Here is a 22500-nt window from a genome sequence, read left to right as displayed (position 1 = left end):
GTTCAGGGAGAATTCATCTGAGATTATTTCTGAAGAAGGAAAATAGCATGGGGTCTTCATATGGATGCCTGGGAATACCTGCTTTGGAGTAGCCCTCTTGTGAGGTCCTTTGGCTTATTAATATCCTAAAAGTCATGTCCAGAAAGTCCTTGGAGGTGGTCAATTCTAAAGCTCAGGTTCTCCAGTTCTTTTAGTAATAGTGAATGGCTTATTGTTTCAGAAGCTCTTTTTAGATAAAAGAATATGATCTCCATTAGTAGGCTCTTCTCAATAAAATATGAGACACTTATTGTGTACAAAAATCTTTTTATATATGCTTTTTCCTGCCATATTTATTACGAACTCCCCCGTGTTTCTTGACTGCTGCCAATCCCACAATCTACCTCCCCCTACACGAGTGCATCGACAAATTGTAAGGTCATTTCAATTAAGCCCTATTACTGCCCCATGCTGGTTGTTGGGAATACAGAGATCACAGTTACAGCCTACTATATCCCCCTCAAATGTAGGTCTAGGAACAGCTACACAGCTCTCCTGTCTATTGCCTATCTCAATAAGTACCAGAGATGAAGAGATGAATGCCATCTGCCTTGCTCCAGATGGACAAACAGGCAATGGCTGCTCTCTGCCATCCATTGACACTTGATTCTTTCTAGTACTTCAACAGCTACACAAAACAGGGTTATACAGATTATAGTCAGGCCTTTCATCTCCATGTGCCATGGAGCTGGGATATGGTCCTAAAACCATTGGGAAGAGCATTATGACTGAGTGTTTGTGTGTGCTTGGGGGAAAAATTTCAGATGTAAGGGATAGATTGCAAATGTGTGCAAAGCATTCAGCTATGACAGGAACTGACATTTTTAAGAAAGATGTGTGAAGTACTGTGAGGAAGGAATTAAAATTCTGTAAATTCAGTGTGGCTCTGTGTTCACGCGCAAGTGCACGTGTGTGTGTCTGTATACATATACATTTATATAGATATGTCTGTGTATGTATGTATATATATATATATATAGATATAGATACGGATATAGATATAACCCTGAATTTGTTCCAAATGCAGGTTTGTTGACATCTGTTTAAGTGACTACATTTGGTCAATATATGCAGATGGGTGTGGGAGTTCAGGGGAGCTTACCCCTTCCAAAAATTATGTTTTTTTTAGTTTTTTTTTTTTTTTTTTTTAAGTTTTCATTTGCATGAGAGGATTTTCCTTGTGCATGTATAAATCTGTGCCCTGTCTTTTTCTGCCTGTTATAAGCTGGTATGTCACTTCGTTAAAAAGTCAGACCCAAGAAAGGTCTGGACTCCATAAGGAACTATGGGTGTTAACTGAAAGAATACAAAAAAAGTGTTATAGGATTGAATGAGTTAAAAAGTCATAGCAATAAAAAATGCAATTGAAGTAATTTACCTTCTTAGAAGCCCTTTTGCAATGTAGGTTTCCTTTATGTTACACTATTTACCGTTGATCATCTGGTCGTTTTGAGTATGCCTTGATAGGTTGAGGGATTCATTCCTGAAGTTCATTACAGATATTTTCCATTTTATTAAATTTGTCTGAGTGTTCTAGTATAGTAAAACATTAAGATATTCCTTTCTTGGTGGATTTTTTAACAGTGTTTAAAACACTGAACATTTTATTTTCAGGCATGGATTCCACAAATCTGTTTTTAGCTAAGTAAAAACTGTAGCCATAATATCTAACAATTTTATTGAATATCAAAAAATAAATAAATAAAATAAAATAAGAAAAAAATAAATATAAAAATATAAAAAGTAAACTAGATATCAGACCTCCAATAAGAGTAGACACCAGATTTCTCTTTCCCTGTACTGAAATGAATTTTGTATTCATTTCAGTTTTAAAGGATGTCAATTATATTATTTATCATATTAAGGATGTTGTGGTTACCAAATAGAGGACAACGTTTAGACTATCATTTTGTAGTCACTATGTTAACATTCAGATGAATCTTACTACCTCAGATACAAATGTCAACATTTAATACAGTTTCCTAGAAGCTAAGAGGAAAAGATGAATACAAGGTCAGGAATATCAACGTATTGTCACCAGAATTTTTTTCTCATAATTTCCTTCTTTTCCATAACTAGATTTTGACTGATGAATATAAGGATGGTAGACTTACATCTGACATCCTGTATTATTGTGATTCAATAAATATTGGCTGCAGAATTTAACTATTTAATCACTGGAAGCAGGTATGATCCTGTTTTGCACTAACCACATTTATAAGGATTAACATACTTAGGAAAAAAGTAAGCACTATCACTCCTATCTCAAAATCTAAAACTTCATCTGATTTAGCTGATTACCACCTTGTCTTACACTTACTTCACTTTGGTAAATTACTTGAAAAAGGTATTTATCATAAAACTCTGGAATACTCCTACAAATATAGCTTCTTATCAGCTTAGGAGCATGGACTGTTCTTTATATATTCATTTCTTTAAACAGCTGTGCAGGACGTCTTAAATGGTGCACTTTTTGTTGCTGTATCCAAATCATTTGACTGAGTCATCCATACTGTCCTTCTAAATGGTTTACCTTCATGTGTGCAATTGTCCGAAAGACAGTTTGCAAAGTTTGCAAACGCCAAACGGAAAAAGGTTTGAATGTGCAATGAACGAATGCACAGTGACATTCGTTCATTGCACATTCGACATTTTGGGGCAGATTGCACTATAGTGGGGATCGGAAAATGATCCCTTTCCCCACTGTAGTGCGATCTCGCAGTTAGAATATTAAAGTGGGGGGTGGGTGTGGGGGTGCAACTTCATTGGATTTTTTTTTCGACATTAATGTTTGAACATCAGTGAATCTGCTTTTCAATTTACTGATTTTCAAACATTTAAAACTGTCACTGTTTTCATTTTCGTGGTTACGATTCGTTCATATGAGCGATCGCACCACTGTGATTCAGCTTTGTAAAGGTAAACCTTCTAAATATATTACCATACTTTAACTGTAGATTATCCATGGTCTACTTATCTACTAATTATGTGTTCAGCAGACACTTGACTCTCAAGACTTGGAGAGTACTCTTTATCACAAATTCCTCACACCCTGCTATGCCCCAAAGATCAGTCCTTAGGCCCCTCTTTTTTAACTTATTTATGAACATTCTCCACAGACATCTACAGACATGCAGAATGCTCCTGTATGCTGGTGACATAGTTATCTACAGCACAGTCACATCCTATGATGCAGTCCATACACAGAGTATGACATTAGTGTCATATCCCAAATATTAGCAGTGAAAAGAATTGTTGTCAATTACCAAAATGCCAAATATGTGGGTTTCAGCACAGCTGTAAGACTATGCAAAATAGTCAACCTAACACTATCATTTAATTTTGACAAGTTCTGAATAGAACCTGCATCTACATTCGAATACCTGGGTATTACCTGATACCACGGGTATTACCTGATATAGAAAAAAAAAACACTTTGGCGATAGGAAATCCTGAGGAACACAGAACTTTAATAAAACAAAAAAAATCACAGAGCTTTCAAGCCAATGCCCTTCTTCAGAGTGATTACTATCGCTAAGTGTTTTTTTTCTGGATTTGTACTACAGTGTTTTGTTTGTTGGTATTACCTGATATCTTACACCACCTTGATATCTTATACAAACTGAAACTAAAACATTCTATGAATTGATAGAAAAAAAAGAGGATGACTTTCCATCTTGCTATTATCTATCCAAAATTAAAAATTCTCCTTCTATCCTCATGCTATCCCCCAGTTCAGCGGTGCAGGAATACCGATATCCTACTTAAATGTAATTGTCGCTCTCCTACTTTGGACAGAATAGGAGAGTCTTTGTGGGTTCTGTTCAAACTTTATTTTATACAAACACATCACTGTAGAAGTTTACTGATTTTAACTTAAGTAACTTACATACAAACTAACAAATGCGATCATGCATGCTTTCACTCTGGCGGCTCTTATAAAATGGCACTAGGGAGTGCACGTATCTGGAATTTATACATGCACATACAGCCTTGACTTGTTTCTTAAAGATATAGCACAATTCACTCACATTCTGATCTACATTAACCACCTACAAAAAAAACCTCTACCCCGTTGCTGTCTGCATACACCCTGGTGAGAATATCACAGCCTCATAGTCCTCATGAATCACACATCATTTGTGAGCAAAATATAAATTAGCACTCACTTGACAACAGTAGCATTTCACTTGCTATTGTACTTTTCACTTACACCCAATTAATTACCTTTCGAGCTAGATACAAAAAGCCTTCCAATACTTATTCAACCTTTGACTGGATTTTAAGCAGCCATGCTAACAATACAGCTGAAACTGGCATTCTTTCAGCAGACAGCCTTAACAGGTGAGGGAGGTTGTGGGGCAAGGTATGTGTAATGGTCAAGGTCTTCAACTCACAGAGACAAGATAGAGGGTTTGATTTTGACTTCAAGTTATTGGCTAGGATTCTGAAAGTCTGAAGTCTGATTACCCACAGCAACCTGCATATCCCTTCAAGATAAAACCAACTACCTTAGCTGTTGACAAGCTCCTGATGGCCTGGCCTACTCCAGCCCTATCTTAATAAGCAGATACTGGGAGGAAATATATGTACCAAAACATTGTAAACAATCATGTACTATATCTAGTAATAGGGTTGGACATTTTACAGACTTGGTAGACTACAGACCCATCACCATACTACCTCTCTTATTTAAAATTTTCAAAAAATGTGCGCACCAGCAACTCCTGCAACACAGTCTCATATCCTCAATACATCATGGATTCTATCCTCAGAAGAAAACAGACAAAGCGCTATTATATTTTCTTAAGATCAAATACAACAGGAATAGGGGTAATCTGGGCTCAGCACTTTCCTAGACGTATCCAAAGCATTTGATACCATCCAACACTAGAAACTTCTAGAAAAAAAATATATGCAACTTGGATTCTATTGAGTGCCAGTGTTTGCTTGCTAAACTATTATATCGACAGGTCTCAATCTGCAAAATGGTGAGGTCTACAGTGTCTGTAGGAGTGGCTAACTTTATCTCTTATTCTTACTAACTGAGCTTCTTACCTCACACCCATTAAGCCTTCTCTTTAAACCTCTCCATTTATCCTTTCTGGCTTATATTAACACACACATGCACTGCTTATGCATATGGAAATTATAAATATTTAACTTTTTTTAAATGTTCTTCTACATTATTTGTTGTTCATTGATTTATAATGCTATTGCAATGTGTACTAAATTGATTATAATTCTGGCATTTAATATCTCTATAAATTATTTGTTCAGAGTTTTATCTCTATTGTAATTTGTAGCAAACTGATTATTTTGATTCCTGTCATTCAAATCTCTGCAAATTACTTACTCTTCATACTGTTACTGTTCTGGGCTTTTCTCCCGAGGCCTCCACTGAAAAGGGGTTATTTTCTGCCAAGTCAAACTTTCCTTCAAAAGAAATGTAAAAAAATAAATTACTAACAGCCATGCATATCAGTTTTTGAAAATCTGAAATAAATGTGCCTATCAATATCTGTCAAGGTGATTCGGTCATGCTGGATGATGTCACCAAATGGGCAGGGGTATTTGCCGGTGATAAGAGGGTTGAGGACCCAGCCTACTACACCCTAATCTAGGGACCCATGCTAATGGTGGGAGCAGGATTTATACCCCTGATGGCCAGTTTGTGCCCACCAGAAAGCCCAGCAGCCCTGGATTAATAAACTACTGGCTGGTCAGTGCCCAGTTGGCCCAGCTTGGGTTACCTGGGATAGCTCTGTTGAGTGACATCTGGACATACGATGAAGTAACTTGCTAAACATGAACTAAGAATTGCTACACTCACTGTGGGTTCACTGATGAAATGCAGCTCAGAAGCGGATGACATGATGGTATGAAGGAGGCTGGACATTGGAAGGGCAGTGCAGAAAGCCATGTGGATTAGGATCCAGAGGCCACTATTCAGGAGGAGAACAGGCTAAAAATGGTGTTGGAATTGTGATGATGGACAGCCTTCAGAAGACAATGATGTAATCAGAATTAGTGACAGACTCATGGCAGTCAGAATCCAGCCTAATGACAGGATACTATTCATAATCTCAGCCTATGCCCCATAGGACGGTTGTGATAGTTATAGAAAGTGTAAATTCAGACAGCAGTTTCCATACCTAATAGATTAAACAAGGCAACATGAATCGGTGTTAATAATGGCAGAGTTGAATGCACATATTGGGATAGACAGAGCAGTATGTGAGGACTGTTTGGCACCATACAGGTGGACAACAGGAATAAGAAGAAGAGGTCATTCTTGACTTGTATCTGGTAAATGGTATGATAGTAGTCAACACTTGGCTCAAAGAGAGAGAGAGAGTTACAAGGTCACATACAGGAGTGACCAATGTGCAGCTCATGTAGACCCTCCTAGTAAGTAGGGTAGAAAGACTGACTGTAAAGTCATCCCCAGTGAAACAGTTGGCTCACAGCATAAACCACTTGTTGCCACAATCAGATGCAAGCAGTGGTCAGAGAAGGCTCTCAGGTCAACAGAGATGAGGCTGAAATTTGCAGGAGAGAAAGGACAATACTTCAAGGAATTACTCAGGCCTCTAGCACCTCAGAAAGAAGAAGAAATAGGTGGATTTGAAGAAGAATGTTGTCACCTCAAAATAGCGTGTGTGAGGACTTCAGAATAGATATGTGGCCCAGCCATGTACAGAAATAAGGTACATAAGGAAAGTTGGTAGCAGGATGCAGAAATCCGAGAACTCATGAAAAGAAAGAAGGAGTGGAGGAAATAGAAAATATGGAGCAAACAAGGAAGGAATACTGGTTGGTTAAAGAAAGCTAAGAAATAATTTGCAGTGGCAAAGAACAAGGCATCAGAGGCACTATAACTGCTTCTGGAAAGGAAGTCAGTAAATGGCTCAAAGAAACTATATCAGGTTGCAAGGAAAAGACAGAAAGGTAAAGATGATAGTCAAACACCCTTCATAAGGGATGGCAACAACAACCTGGTCACCAGTCCACAGGACATCAAAGGCAAATGTAAGGAGTACTTCCAGCAGCTTCTGAATAAAGAAAACCCGAAAGGAATGCAACTGCCCCAGACACAGCCTACAATGAGAGAAGAGGAGGAGCTCAACATAAAAGAAATAAGACCAGCACTAATGAAAATGAAGTCAGAGAAATTAGCAGGCTCATATGAGGTCACAGCAGATATGATAAAGATGCTGGGTGCGATATGGGAGAAATGGCTCTTCTGGGTACTCATATCAAAGGCATTTTATTTATTTATTTAACATTTCTTTACCAGGAAAGTCCGACTTGGAACAAAGCCAATTTTCAGCAGAGGCCCGGAGAGAAATGCTCCTGATGTATTTCTTTGCATATCCCAGATAACTGGAGAATAAATATACTAGTACCAGTGTTCAAGAAAAAAGGGGACATTCACATCCATGGGCAATGTTATATTGCATGAAAGTTTTGGAGAACATGATTAATAAATGAACACAGAGTAGTAGAAAGTAAGATGGAAGATGAGCAATTTGGATTCAGATCAGGATGCAGCACAACTGACCTGATGTTTGCAGTGAGACGGATAGTTAAAAATAGCTAGAGATGATGAAAGAGTCCAGCTGGGAATTCCTAGACTTGGAGAAAGCATACAACAAAAGGTCCCCAGCAACCTGGTTTGGGCAGTCCTGTGGTGGTTAAAGTCCAAGAAACATTGGTAGAATTAATGCAGTCTATGTACAAGTACCCAGTGATTCCAGTATGAGCAGTATTTGGACACAAAGGGGTTCCCAGTGGGTGTGCACCAGTGTTCAGCTCTGAGCCCACCACTGTTCATACTGGTGATGGACTGTATTAGCAAATATGTCAGAGGGGATAGATCAGCAGACTTGACGTATGCAAACAATGTGGCATTACAAGCAGACTTTATGTTCAGCAAAATATATGAGAAGGAATGCAAAATTGAGGGCACATGGGATGAAAGTACAGATAAAACAATCATAATGGCAGCAAATGGTAGTTGTTCAGAAGAAGTTGAGAACTGAGATCGAAGGGCAAGTAGTGGAACAGATTAACAGCTTCTAGTGTCTGTGAGGGGTGGTTGAAGAGAAGGGAAGTCTGAATGAAGAGGTCAGAGTTAGAATCAGAAGGGCTGCAGCCAACTGGCATAGAGTGTCAAGTGTAATGTATGACAAAAGATTGCCAAAGAAATCAGTAAAAAACAGAGGGGTGACCAGTACTACTATATGGTACAGAAAAAACAGAGGTGTGGCTAGTACTGCTGTATGGTATAGAAAAAACAGAGGTGTGACCAGTACTACTGTATGGTACAGAAAAAATAGAGATGTGACCAGTACTACTATATGGTACAGAAAAAACAGAGGTGTGACCAGTACTACTGTATGGTACAGAAAAAACAGAGGTGTGACCAGTACTACTGTATGGTACAGAAAAAACAGAGGTGTAACCAGTACTACTGTATGGTACAGAAACCTGGTCAGTAAAGGCAAAGCAGATGAGAAAGCAAGAGATGATGGAGATGAAGTGCCTGAGATGGGTGGCAGGATGCACACTGTGGGACAGACGATAAAATGAGGACATAAGAGCAGAAGGCAAAGTAGCTCAAATTTTAGAAAAGGTCAAAGAGAACAGATTACAGTGGAGTGGGTACATGTACATAAAAGGAGAAAATAATCTGTTGAAGATGATTTGGGACAGACAGGAAGAAGGCAAGAGGAAATGAGGACATCCAGCAAAGAGGTGGATAGATTGTGAGAGAGAATATTTTTAACAGTTGGGCATGAGTGTTGAAGAAGCCAGGTGTTTGGCATTGAGCAGAGAGAGATGGCAACAGTTGACACAACACCCTGACCCCATGTAGAAAACAGGAAAAAGGGGGTTCATCATAAAGATGATGATGATAATAAATGCCTGTCAACACATCTTAAGATTTCTAAGCGCTAAGGGAAGGAATGCAATCAGCAAAGGCCTTTGCTGCCACATTTTAAATGCTGCCTGCCCCTGCTTGCTTACTCTTCAACTAAATATATTTCTGACTTAATGGTACTATCAGTTGATAGATGTAAATATTTTTCACTTTCCCCTCATTAAGAAATTCACTGCCATTCCTTTGGATGTGTAGACTAGTTATCCATCTATGAACAGTCTATCTGTTTACCCATTAGCCATAAACAAAGTATTTAACACGTCAGGTATAAGCAAAACACCTCAGCCTCATCCTATGCTCTAGTCAAGCAATTAACTCATCCCCCAGTGGCAAGAAAACTCACTATGTATATCAGATCATGTATTTTTCATAATTGTTGCTACACTGTGGCACAACCTGCCCAAATAAAAAAAAAACATCCTGTATTTTCATTGCAGAATTCCAATTCTTTCAAAAGAAAGCCAAATCCACCTGTTTATACATCAGGGTAGCATCTACATTTACAGATGAAACACAATCCTTCAACAGTTTCTACAACTCTAGTCAGATACATAAATATAAATATATCCCATGGAAAGGCACTGTATGGACCATATGTATAACTTAGGCACTGATTTGCAATAAGGTCTACATTCCTTCTCCCACAGAACAAGGCTTAGTTTTACATTTTATTGAGTAAGCTGTCTTTGTGGCACAGTCAGTTCAAGAGTTTATTGCTAAATTAAAATTTCAGATACATGCTACTGAACATTTTTGCATTATGATTTGAAGTAATCACAATTTTTATTCTTGGCAATATTTACAAAATGTATAATACTTTTTTAATTTCCACATATTTGCTATAAATAAGCATGTGTTGTATTTTGAATAAATAAAATAAACCATATCAAAGTAACACACACACACACACACACACACACACACATATATATATATATATATATATATATATATATATATATATATATATTATTTATTTATTTTTTTATTATGTGTTAATAAAACTCTGTGAATCTGCAATATAAAAACATTAATGAGATGCTATTTTGTTTATTTTATTTAGGATGAGTGATGACTTCTGAACCTACATAAGTAGCATGTCTCTTAAAATATTATATATCAACACAATATGATGCATATCTAGATTCAAAGTTTTTTTATATATCTTTTGTCTCTTAGTGCTGGGGCTGGTAGGACTGGTTGCTTCATTGCAGTGGACATTATGCTTGACATGGCAGAAAATGAAGGTGTGGTGGATATATTCAATTGTGTAAGAGAGCTTCGATCACAGCGTGTCAACATGGTGCAGACAGAGGTAAAATCGAACTGTCTTCATAACTAGATATACTGCATATATTTAGAAAATGCTGAACATGATGATATAGCAAACTATATGAATGCATATGATATTTATTACAGTTCATTAATTTAGTATTCATCAAAAAATATCTTTATTCTGCAGACTTACTTCAAAGCATATATTTCCTTGGTGTGTTCTGTTAAGTAGACCTTTGAGATTACTTCTGCTTCATGAAGTACCGGGTGTCATAGATTGTACACATGTAACAGTAAAGGCCCAGCCAGTCCAACAGGCAGAAGGAGCTGGGAACTATCATTGTATGGACTGCCAGTAATGATTACTACAATAAAATGCTTGTTCCTGCTTGCTGTAATCACTGAGCAATTCAGAGATATGCAAATTAACTGATACAGATATTTTTCCTCATTGCAGCTAATTTGTCTCTGAATAGTGTTTGTGAACTCAGGAAAGAGCCATTTTTATCACAGCCTTACCACAAATAGTTGGGTTTCCTTCTGAGTTTCTGGCTTTAGTGCCTGAAATCCGCATTTTGTAAAATCCTATACTTGGAATGACAATCTGTTGTTTCTGATATGTTTGCTCCATTTCAGCTTACTACATTTCATGGTTATATGCTTATTGTGAAGCATTTCCTGTGGTGCAACTAAAGAATAAGTTTTGCTGGTCAGTTGCTCAGGAAAAGTGTAGTGATGTTTCTACAACAAGTATATGTCCCTGCATGTGACTGTAGCTGTTCTCATTTCCCTAACTTATAAGATGCGCGTTCTCATTTCTCTAACTTTTAAGATGCGTATTGTTTTTTCATAGGAAATCACTACAGGTGACGTTTAAGTGTGTCTTTGTACCAGCAGTGATTCATTTGTTTTGGGAGAGTTTTCCCTTCCTAAGTTTAAATGACAATGCAGTTGGTATTTTTAAGATCTGGAGGTATGAGGACTAGCCAAATGATATGTAGTGGTGCAGGTGTTTGCCCCTACATTGAAACTTATTGTAGAATTTTCCCTCTTTTTGTTGTTTCAAGCAGTTGTGTTTAACAACATGCTTACTTTATGTCTGTTGACTTAAGGTTTCAGAATGGAACTGGTTGAAGTGACACCCTAACCTAAAATGCAAAAAATGGGAAAAGGGATTGTGGATGGATGGATGGATGGATGGATGGATGGATGGATGGATGGAGTAGAACCTACACCTCCAGAAAATTCATATTGCATACTGTTTTTTCAATGCAGTAATGTACTAAAATCATGTCAGTTCCAAAGGAATGAGTATCATTTGATCAGTATTTTAGTTCATTACAGTAATGTGTCCTTGAAACCAGGTTTCTAACCTCAGTAATAATATAATTTCCACTAAACTGAAAGATGGTGTCACTCTAATTAGTCTGCTAAATCTGGCAAGAAATCTGAATATCTGCAAAAATAAAAATGTCATACTGCCACCACCTTTATGGGAGCCAACTCAGTACCCAGTGTGCCCTTTCATCTCTTCCCCTTTCCATAGTTTCACACAAAAATGTAAAAATTATTCACAAATCAGAAGCAAAACACAGAAACCAAGGTGTGCCTTGTAGGTTATGGCAGACACACAGCTGCTGCTAAGAATAATTGTGCTTTAGAGAGAAATTAATGGCGAGCATAAACAACCGAAATGTAGTTGCTAATCACTGCAGCTCCAGGGAGATCGTGTATCAGGCCTCAGTAGTTGCTTATCACTGCATTCCCAGAGAGATCGTGTATCAGGCCTCAGTAGTTGCTAATCACTGCAGCCCCAGGGAGATCGTGTATCAGGCCTCAGTAGTTGCTAATCACTGCATTCCCAGAGAGATCGTGTATCAGGCCTCAGTAGTTGCTAATCACTGCAGCTCCAGGGAGATTGTGTATCAGGCCTCAGTAGTTGCTAATCACTGCAGCCCCAGGGAGATCGTGTATCAGGCCTCAGTAGTTGCTAATCAGAGATCGTGTATCAGGCCTCAGTAATCCTTTCATTCATTTCCCTCAGAGTGATTCACTATTCCATTTATTGATTTCTCCACCTGATGCCAGTCTTTTTCAATTTCCATCCCCAAGCTAGTTCTTCTACTTGCCCATTATTATTAACACTTTAAAAAATATTCTTTGTATCTGCCTTTTCTCCTACTTCTTTTTCATGACTTGATTCTTTCAAACATTTGGTCATTATTTGCTCCTCATGTTACTTCTGCACCTCCTACAGTGACCCAATATTAGGCAGCCTTTCTTTCATTATCCTGTATGTCACACAAATTCCTTCTACCCTAACTTTATTGCTCAAACCACTTTTATGCCTTTCTGTGTCTTGACATAAAGATAATGTTAAGACCTATTTCTTTGCATCATCATACACATGATCTCTTTCTTACCTCACTGGTATGGTCTCATTTTATCCTAATATGTTACATTATATCATTATTGGCCACCCTGACTACCTATCACAGCCTATATTTTATCCTTTAGTCATTTATTCATTTCTTAGCCAAGTTGTTCTTTAAAGTACTTTAGCTGAGCTAACTTTTTCTGCACTCTTGATAAAGAGATCATTCGCCCCAAACAAGTGAAAACAATTCCAACATCTTTCTTAAAATAAATATTCCCTTCTCTTCTGCAGTTGTCCTCATGTTTACCTCATCTTAATAGCAATGCTTCAACACAATAGAATGTTATATGTTGGACATAGTTCTGTAAACCACCTTTTTAAAGTTAATTGCCTTTGTTGAAGAATACATAGGAACTTTCTCATGTGTTCTTCAGTAGCAAAGATAAAAAACCATTTGTCTCGGTCAGTGTATTGCTTTATACATTTCAGAATGCTTTTTCTGCATTTAATGTAGTTTAATCATGAGCAGAGATATATAAGACCAGGGATCTATTATGCAAATGTTAGTCACTTTTTTAAAGAATATAGGATTAGTCAAAGTACTTAGATGTGCTAAATATGAATTAAAAGATAAATACAGAAGCACAAAGCAAAATATAACTTAAAAAAGGGAGAACTGTAGAATTCCAGATTGTATTGTGTAAAACTAGATTATATTATGAAATATGAAAGCTAAATACAACAAACCTACACATTCCTCACCAGAAAATATATTGCTTTTCATTAAACTATTTTTAGATAGAAAATAATGCTACATAATTACTCACAATTTGTTCCAATTTTGTATTTTCAAATTACACTATATTTATTTTAAATTTGTTCTAATTGGTTTATGTCATTTTCATGAGGTTAAAACATTATTTTTACTTGTTAAATTTTCACAAATATTTGCTTTATATAATAACCTCAGTTAAATCACATTTCTGCTGCAGTTCTTTGTTGATTACAAGTCTTCTGCCAGATGTTTTGCATTCAAAAATAATCAGGAGTGCATTGTATAATTATGCAAAGTAATCTCATTTACTATAGGATTTGGAGATTAGTGTAATTAAGAAAATTAATTAGAAATGATTATTCTAGTTTTCAGCCAATGAGCAGGGGTAGGATGTTACATGTAAAAAATGAATCTCTCTTTGTGGCATCCTTTTACACTTTTTAGGTTCTATTTTCTTAGCACACTGCTCTTTCCGCGGAACTATGCAAAAAGTATTGTATTTTTTTATGAACAGAACTATAGCGGCAGTGAAACATTGTACAATTGGCTCATACTTTTTGACAATTCTTTGCCTTTATCCTGCAATGATATAATCTGAGAGAGAGGGGAAAGCTTACTTTAGAGGATAGCATCTTACATGCCACCCATATCAGTAATCAGCTTGTCCGCACATCACAGCCACCTGATATTAGATAAAATAATGCTGAGGGTGTAATGAAAACACTACTAAAGCCTCCTAGAAACTTTAAACAAACTTTAACCACACAGTGTCAAAGCTAGAAATATACTCCCATATACCCCATTCATTTATGTCTATGAAGAGTTGATGACTCCAAACCCACACCTGTAAGGTCTCCAAAGGCTGTGATCACACATGACAATGTACCAATAATAACTAACACACCAATGCTCCTACCATTAGGCTGAACAAAGATAGCTGTCTCACAGGCAGCAGGATTAGTGACCTCACTGGTGCTCTTAGCTGCCTAAACCCCAAATATAAGTAAGACCTTGTGGTTGCCCACATCAGGGTGAATGCCATTAAATATCTTGCCTTAAAGATGTGGCAGAAAGATATGGTTAAGTCCACCATGCATGTATCTAAGGTAGGAACTACACTTGTCTGGAACAGTATAGTAATATCTCTGAGAATGATGCTACATGTTGAAAAAAAAGTAATTGATAACAGTAGTTGGCTAATAAATTGGTATAATTCCAGGATGATCTAGCTTGTATTGTGTCAGCATGGGAGACAATATGGTTCACCAGGAATAGGTTTGCTTCTGGCTTCTCAGGTTTTCTGCATATTGGCTACTAATTTGTATACCTTATAGTGATTTGTTTTTAGGCAATGTCCATTTTTGGCTATTCCATTCTTGCAAATTGCTGTCTGTCTTGCATTAAGGTGGCCCTGCGGAATACCAAGAAGAAGGAGTAGGAGCAGTTGTCTAATCTTGAGTCCTTCCTCACACTTGAACATACTCATATATGTGCAGTTATTGAAACTTGGTTTCATTGTACTGATAATGCTAGTCACCTATCACTCCTGGGATGTACTAACAATACTCATCTTGTCATGATAGTGCATTTATCACTCCTGGGAGTCCCAAGTAGGAACCTATTTTTGTCCACTTCCCCATTATCTTACAAACATCCTTTATGCCACTGATTTGGAACATTTTTTCATTTAGTCATTCTAAATAATGCTGATTGACACATTACTGCAAACTACAGATCCCCTTAATATCTCCATGGTTATATCAGAAAGTTGAAATCCATACCTGTACATCCCAATATGCTAATTCTGAATTACTTTTCTCATTCATTAACTGGAAACCTTAAATAAATGATAAATATACCTAACATTTCTGAACTTTAATTAGTGCTAACTTCCTAGGTCAAATATTTCCTATCACAGGTGACAACATACATAATCTCATCCTTACTAACATTGTCTGTTCCTAAACCTTAATAATGCCATTAAGCAAATCTAGCCATCAACCTGGCATTTTCTCTGTGAGAATAGGATCATCCTGGTTATAAACTCTAGAATGTTCCGAAATTATTCTGTGGCCAAACTAACATACTTGTCTGATGGCTTCAAGTTCTGCCCTGCGTTTGCAATCCCTATAGCTGCTGCATGTACTTCCACTTCTCCGTCACCATTCGGCAGACGTCTAATCAGAAATGTTAAAATAACCGCATATGCTGTCACTTCTAAATAAGCAAACTGTATAATAAGGGAAAAGTGCATGCTGAATATAGGAGATTATATGTCTACAACTGAAGCATGGTTTTAGGCAGGCCAGCGAAGAACTCAAGCATGCTATTAGGAACACTAAGGCAGGGTATGACTTGCACGTTACCACCTAATCAAAATGTATCCACAGGATCTGTATTAACTAAATTAGGACTATTAGAAGCAGTACCAAACACTGCCACTGGGGATGTACAATCCAGTGCATTTCTTTGTGCCATTCCCAAGCCCGGATAAATGGGAAGGGTTGTGTCAGGAAGGGCATCCGGCATAAAACCTCTGCCAAATTACTTATGTGGAGAACATTTCATATTTCCATACCGGATTGGGTGAGGCCCATCTTAACAACAACTACCACCAGTACTGTTAGCCAAAAGGGTGCTGGCAGAAATTGGGCTACTGTTGGCCGAAGGAGAAGAGGAGGAGGAAGGCATGCCTGAAGGCAGGAAGAGAGGAGGAAGGTTAGGAGTGTAGTAGTGAGGGTAGGAACTTTGAATGTTGGCAGTATGACTGGTATAGGAAGAGCGCTAGCTGATATGATGCAGAGAAGGAAGGTTGATATATTGTGCGTGCAAGAGACCAGATGGAAGGGAAGTAAGGCCAGGTGTTTAGGAAATGGGTTCAAATTGTTCTATCATGGTGTGGATGGCAGGAGAAATGGGGTAGGGCTTATCCTATACGAACAGTATGCCAAGAGTGCTTTCGAGGTGAAGAGCGATGTTTATGAAACTTGAAATTGATGGTGTAATGATGAATGTTGTTAGTGCATATGCTGCACAAGTTGGGTGTGTGATAGATGAGAAAGAAAAATTTTGGAGTGAGTTGGATGAAGTGGTGGTGAGTGTACTCAATGGTGAGAGACTACTGATTGGAGCGGACTTCAATGGGCATGTTGGTGAAGTGAACAGAAGGGATGAGGAAGTGATGGGTGGGTATGGTGTTAAGGAGAGGAATGCAGAAGATCAGATGATTGTGGATTTTGTGAAAAGGATGGATATGGCTGTGGTGAATACGTATTTTAAGAAGAGGGAGGAGCATAGGGTGACGTACAAGAGTGGAGGAAGATGCACACAGGTGGATTATATCCAATGTAGGAGGGCCAGTCTGAAGGAGATTTTAAACTGTAAAGTGGTGACAGGGGAAAGTGTAGTTAAGCAGCATAGAATGGGGGTCTGTAGGATGACGTCGCTGATCAAGAGGAGGACGAGGAGGAGTGTGAAAGCAGTGCCAAGGATTAAATGGTGGAAGTTAAAAAAGGGTGATTGTGAGGTGGAGTTCAAGGAAGAGTTAAGACAGGGACTGGGAGGCAGTGAAGAGTTACCAAATAGGTGGGTAACTACAGCAGAGCTAGTAAGGAAGATTGCTAGAATGGTGCTTGGTGTGACATCTGGACAGAGGAAGGAGGACAAGGAGACCTGGTGGTGGAATGAGGAAGTACAGGAGAGTATACAGAGGAAGAAGCTGGTGAACAAGAAGTGAGATTGTCAAAGAGATGAAGAAAGTAGACATGAGTATAAGGAGATGAGGCGCACGGGGAAGAGAGAGGTGGCGAAGGCTAAAGATAAGGCATATGGAGAGTTGTATGAGAGGTTGGACACTAAAGAGGGAGAAACGGACCTGTACCAATTGGCTAGACAGAGGGACAGAGCTGGGAAAGATGTGCAGCAGGTAAGGGTGATAAAGGACAGTGAGGGAAACGTACTCACAAGTGAGGAGAGTGTGTTCAGTAGATGGAAAGAGTACTTTGAAGGGCTGATGAATGAAGAGAATGAGAGAGAGAAGGTTGGATGATGTGAGGATAGTGAATCAGGAAGTGAACCAGATTAACAAGGAGGAAGTAAGGACAGCTATGAAGAGGATGAAGAATGGAAAGGCTGTTGGCCCAGATGACATACCAGTGGAAGCATGGAGGTGCTTAGGAGAAATGGCAGTGGAATTTTTAACCAGATTTTTTAATGAAATTTTGGAAAGTCATAGGATGCCTGAGGAGTGGAGAAAAAGTGTTTTGGTACCTATCTTTAAGAATAAGGGTGATGTGCAGAGCTGCAGTAACTACAGAGTGATAAAATTGATCAGTCACAGCTTGAAGTTTTGGGAAAGAGTAGTGGAAGCTAGCTTAAGAAGGGAGGTGATGATTAGTAACCAGCGGTATGGTTTCATGCCAGGAAAGAGCACTACAGATGCAATATTTGCTCTGAGAGTGTTGTTGGAGAAATACAGAGATGGTCAGAAGGAGTTGCATTGTGTCTTTGTGGACTTAGAGAAAGCATATGACAGGGTGCCCGAGAGGAGTTGTGGTATTGTGTGAGGAAGTCGGGAGTGGCAGAGAAGTATGTAAGAGTGGTACAGGATATTTACGAGGGTAGTGTGACATTGGTGAGGACTGCGGTGGGAGTGACAGATACGTTTAAGGTGGAGGTGAGATTACATCAAGGATCAGCTCTGAGCCCTTTCTTATTTGCAGTGGTGATGGACAGGTTGACAGATGAGATCAGACAGGAGGCCCTGTGAACTGTGATGTTTGCAGATGACATTGTGATATGTAGTGCGAGTAGGGACCAGGTTGAGGAGACCCTGGAGAGGTGGAGATATGTTTTAGAGAGGAGAGGAATGAAGGCCAGTAGGGCTAAAACAGAATATATGTGCGTAAATGAGAGGGAGGGTAGAGGAATGGTGAGGATGTAGGGAGTAGAGTTGGTAAAGGTGGATGAGTTTAAGTACTTGGGATCAACAGTTCAGAGTAATGGTGAATGTGGAAGAGAGGTGAAGAAGAGAGTACAGGCAAGGTGGAATGGGTGGAGAAGAGTGTCAGGAGTGATTTGTGACTGACGGGTACCAGTAAGAGTGAAAGGGAAGGTATACAAGAGGGTAGTGAGACCAGCTATGTTATATGGGTTGGAGACAGTGGCAATGACAAAAAGGCAGGAGTCAGAGCTGGATGTGGCAGAGTTAAAGATGTTAAGATTTGCACTGGGTGTGACTAGGATGGACAGGATTAGGAATCAGTGTATTACAGGCTCAGTTCAGGTTGGAAGGTTTGGAGACAAAGCCAGAGAGGCAAGATTACTTTGGTTTGGACATGTGCTGAGAAGGGATGCAGAGTATATTGGGAAAAAGATGCTAAGGATGAAGCTGCCAGGTAACAGGAAAAGAGGGAGGCCTAAGATAAGGTTTATGGATGTGGTGAGAGAGGACATGAAGGCAGTTGGTGTGAAAGAGTATGATGCAGAGGACAGAAAGAAATGGAAACAGATGATCTGCTGTGGCGACCCCTAACGAGAACAGCTGAAAGAAGATGATGATGATGATGACCAAACACTGCACCAAGCTTCAGTCAGATGGCAGTAACAATTTTGATCTTGAAGCCTTAGCTGACTGACCCACTTCTAATTTCACACCTTTCCTCTAACTTCTCATGCTTTTTGTCTGTGTTGAATGACTAAACTCCACTTCCCATAAGCACACTAAGAATAAGATTCTAGAAGATCTACCCAAATCCACCAAACGTATATTCACTGGTCCAGACTGTATACCAGACAGTCTTCTTCTTAGAACAACTTGCAACATTGCTAAACCCCTTATAAACCTTTTCAGCCTGATCTCTGGGGAATAACTCTTGTGGTTCAACCTAGCTTCAGCTGACAATATCAACACATTACCTTCACCAGCATCATCTGTAAAGTCTTAATAGATAGCTTAAGCGATCTCGTAAACAATGAAACTGGTGACCTATCAACCCTCAAATGTACTCATTTTATATTTCCTAAAAGCAGTTCTGGTCTCCACATTCTAGTTGATTTATTTGAAAATATAATGGATACTATATGTGCATATTACTATATCTGGGGCACATGAAAGAAATTGACACAACTTGCAAAGCTAGATATATTGACAAATTTACTAGTCTAAACATAAAACACCTAAAGCACCTAGTGTTCTCAAGAGGATCTCTGATTAAATGCACATATTATGAGTTGGTGATATCTTCTCATTAAAAAGCACACTATTGTTCCTTGGGTATCTGCCTGGGGGTCTTCCTGGTCAATAAATACTTATGTGAGTGAAAAAGAAATATGAAAGTGTATAGCAAGCAAGCTTGCAAAAGGCTGTAAATTGGGTACTCCTAATGACTCTTCCACAAACATTAATTTTCTCCAAGGGGACTTAACAAACCAACAGTTGCTGCATGGATAATGGCCTTAAGCTTAACACCACAAAATATAGAGTAGTTGACTTGGGAAACAAGTCTGCCCTACTGATTGTCATATAAATGGGACACTTTTTAAGAGTGATGCAGTGTTTAAAAATTGAGGCAATGTCAACAGCAGCAGGACATCCTTTATTTGATGTCTATCAATTATACCTAGCCACTCATTCTACCTTGGTCAGTTCATTGCCAAAGATATATTCTCTACGCCCATGGAAGTCATAGTCCCCCCTGCATTTGTTCCTCATTGGACCAGTCAAGGACTGCAATGTACCATCTAGCATGTCCCACTACAAATATCTTGCATAACAAGAAAGACTGCAATATATTCAAACTAAAAAACAAAAAGTCAGAGAACTAATTTCCTTTAACTACTCAAAGAGACCAACTAATATCTCATGCTTTTCTGTCACATACCAGTTCCTACATGGCAATCATTACCGCACCTCCCAAACTATGACAGATCTTGTCCTAGTATATCAGGGCCATCTCATAAATACAAGAAATACTAAAAACACCCATTTCAAAAACCTCAGCCTTCATTGTAAAAATGTAGAATCCCTTAAGGTCAGAACAGGCTTCCCTTCAAGTCAAACAGTGTAACAGATTGATTTTCTTCATGCCTTGCCTTGAAGATTAGGTGGCGATTCACATATTCTCTTCTCAGGAATCACTATGAACCTCATCAAGCAGGCCAGCAATTCCACCAACTAAAAATTCTGGGTTGCTTGCTTAGATTGCATTAGATTGTCCAGCTTGGACTGTACATGTTCGAAATAAACAGATACTTGAGGGTGGAGAAAGCACACCTACTGTAAGGAGTTGAGTTAGTGATAAGACGTCAAGCTTTCAAATAATAAAATTAATCTAGGTGTTAGGTGGTTTTAGAATACAAATTTTGAAATGTTAGCGTCATACTTCTCAACCTAACACAAACTTGTAGGAAAAACCACCTTTAATAACAAAGCAAAGCTTTTGGGCAGAACCCTTCTTCGATACTAATACAATCAAGTCTGCATACTAGAAGCTTATATACAGGTCTAGAAGTCACATGATTAGCAGCCAAGAATCATGTGACGAACAAGTCTTAAAGTGCAAACAACATAATAAAACTTTAAAAAAATCAATTAATAATATTACGTAATCTAGTTAAAATTGGTTTTAAACTGACTTTGCTGTTAATTCCTGGATGTGAATCAGCAGCTAGTCTTAAAATCCATTCAAATTCCTTAGTCTCAAGACGATTATTCAAATCTCCACCTCTGGCACTAGGACAATTAAAATCAATAACTCTAAACTTAAAAGAATGTTCAGAGCCATGAATATTGATATGCTTATATAGTGCATTATTTTCACAACACCGTCTGATTTCTGAATTATGATCAATAACACGATCTTTCAGCTTACGAATAGATTTTCCTACATAGAACGAGGTGCAGTATTTACATGTAGCCAAATAGATAACACCTGAAGTGTTACAAGTAGCTGAAATTTTAAAGTTGAATACTTGACCAGTGCTAGGGTGTGTGAAAATGTCACTACCATTACCAAACATCTGTGCACAGGCAATACAGTTAAAACATTGAAAAGTTCCATGCTTAATAGCCAACGTCATGACTTCAGTTAGATATATGACTACTTTTAATAGAAGAAGTCACCTGGTTAAACAAATTATCTCAAGAAATTGGATAATTTTATTAGCTTCAGATGAAATGAAAGCTATTGTAGGTGATAAGCCATGCTTCTCATATAGAAATATGAAGACTATCAAAAGCTTATTGTGTTATAAAGATTTTTATAAATCTAAGCCTATGACGTTGGCTATTAAGCATGGAACTTTTCAATGTTTTAACTGTATTGCCTGTGCACAGATGTTTGGTAATGGTAGTGACATTTTCACATACCCTAGCACTGGTCAAGTATTCAACTTTAAAATTTCAGCTACTTGTAACACTTCAGGTGTTATCTATTTGGCTACATGTAAATCCTGCACCTCGTTCTATGTAGGAAAAACTATTCGTAAGCTGAAAGATCGTGTCATTGATCATAATTCAGAAATCAGACGGTGTTGTGAAAATAATGCACTATATAAGCATATCAATATTGATGGCTCTGAACATTCTTTTAAGTTTAGAGTTATTGATTTTAATTGTCCTAGTGCCAGAGGTGGAGATTTGAATAATCGCCTTGAGACTAAGGAATTTGAATGGATTTTAAGACTAGCTGCTGATTCACATCCAGGAATTAACAGCAAAGTCAGTTTAAAACCAATTTTAACTAGATTACGTAATATTATTAATTGATTTTTTTAAAGTTTTATTATGTTGTTTGCACTTTAAGACTTGTTCGTCACATGATTCTTGGCTGCTAATCATGTGACTTCTAGACCTGTATATAAGCTTCTAGAATGCAGACTTGATTGTATTAGTATTGAAGAAGGGTTCTGCCCGAAAGCTTTGCTTTGTTATTAAAGGTGGTTTTTCCTACAAGTTTGTGTTACTTGCTCCACGTTTTGCAGCTGGTTTTTTGGTATACTTCTCAACCTCCTAGCACAAAAAATCTGGACAAAATGAGGGGGGTCAAAGGCCCAAAAATAGAGACAGATTTTAAATATTGATCTTAA

At 38.1% G+C, this 22500-nt stretch overlaps 1 protein-coding gene across 1 annotated transcript in view; it reads left to right on the top strand.

Moving 5' to 3' along the window:
- The window catches only part of PTPRT (protein tyrosine phosphatase receptor type T), a 3212182-nt gene that overhangs the window by 3109703 nt on the left and 79979 nt on the right, over nt 1-22500 (top strand). The window contains exon 31 of the mRNA XM_044089009.1: nt 10166-10301. Within this exon, the coding sequence (XP_043944944.1) occupies nt 10166-10301 (136 nt within the window). The remainder of the gene's footprint in view (nt 1-10165; nt 10302-22500) is intronic.

Source organism: Protopterus annectens, chromosome 12.part0, assembly GCF_019279795.1.
Source record: "Protopterus annectens isolate FY-2018-M chromosome 12.part0, PAN1.0, whole genome shotgun sequence".
Taxonomy (NCBI): Eukaryota; Metazoa; Chordata; order Ceratodontiformes; family Protopteridae; genus Protopterus; species Protopterus annectens.
The sequence above is the reverse complement of the archived record's forward strand: the minus strand, read 5'-3'. Positions and strand labels throughout refer to the sequence as shown.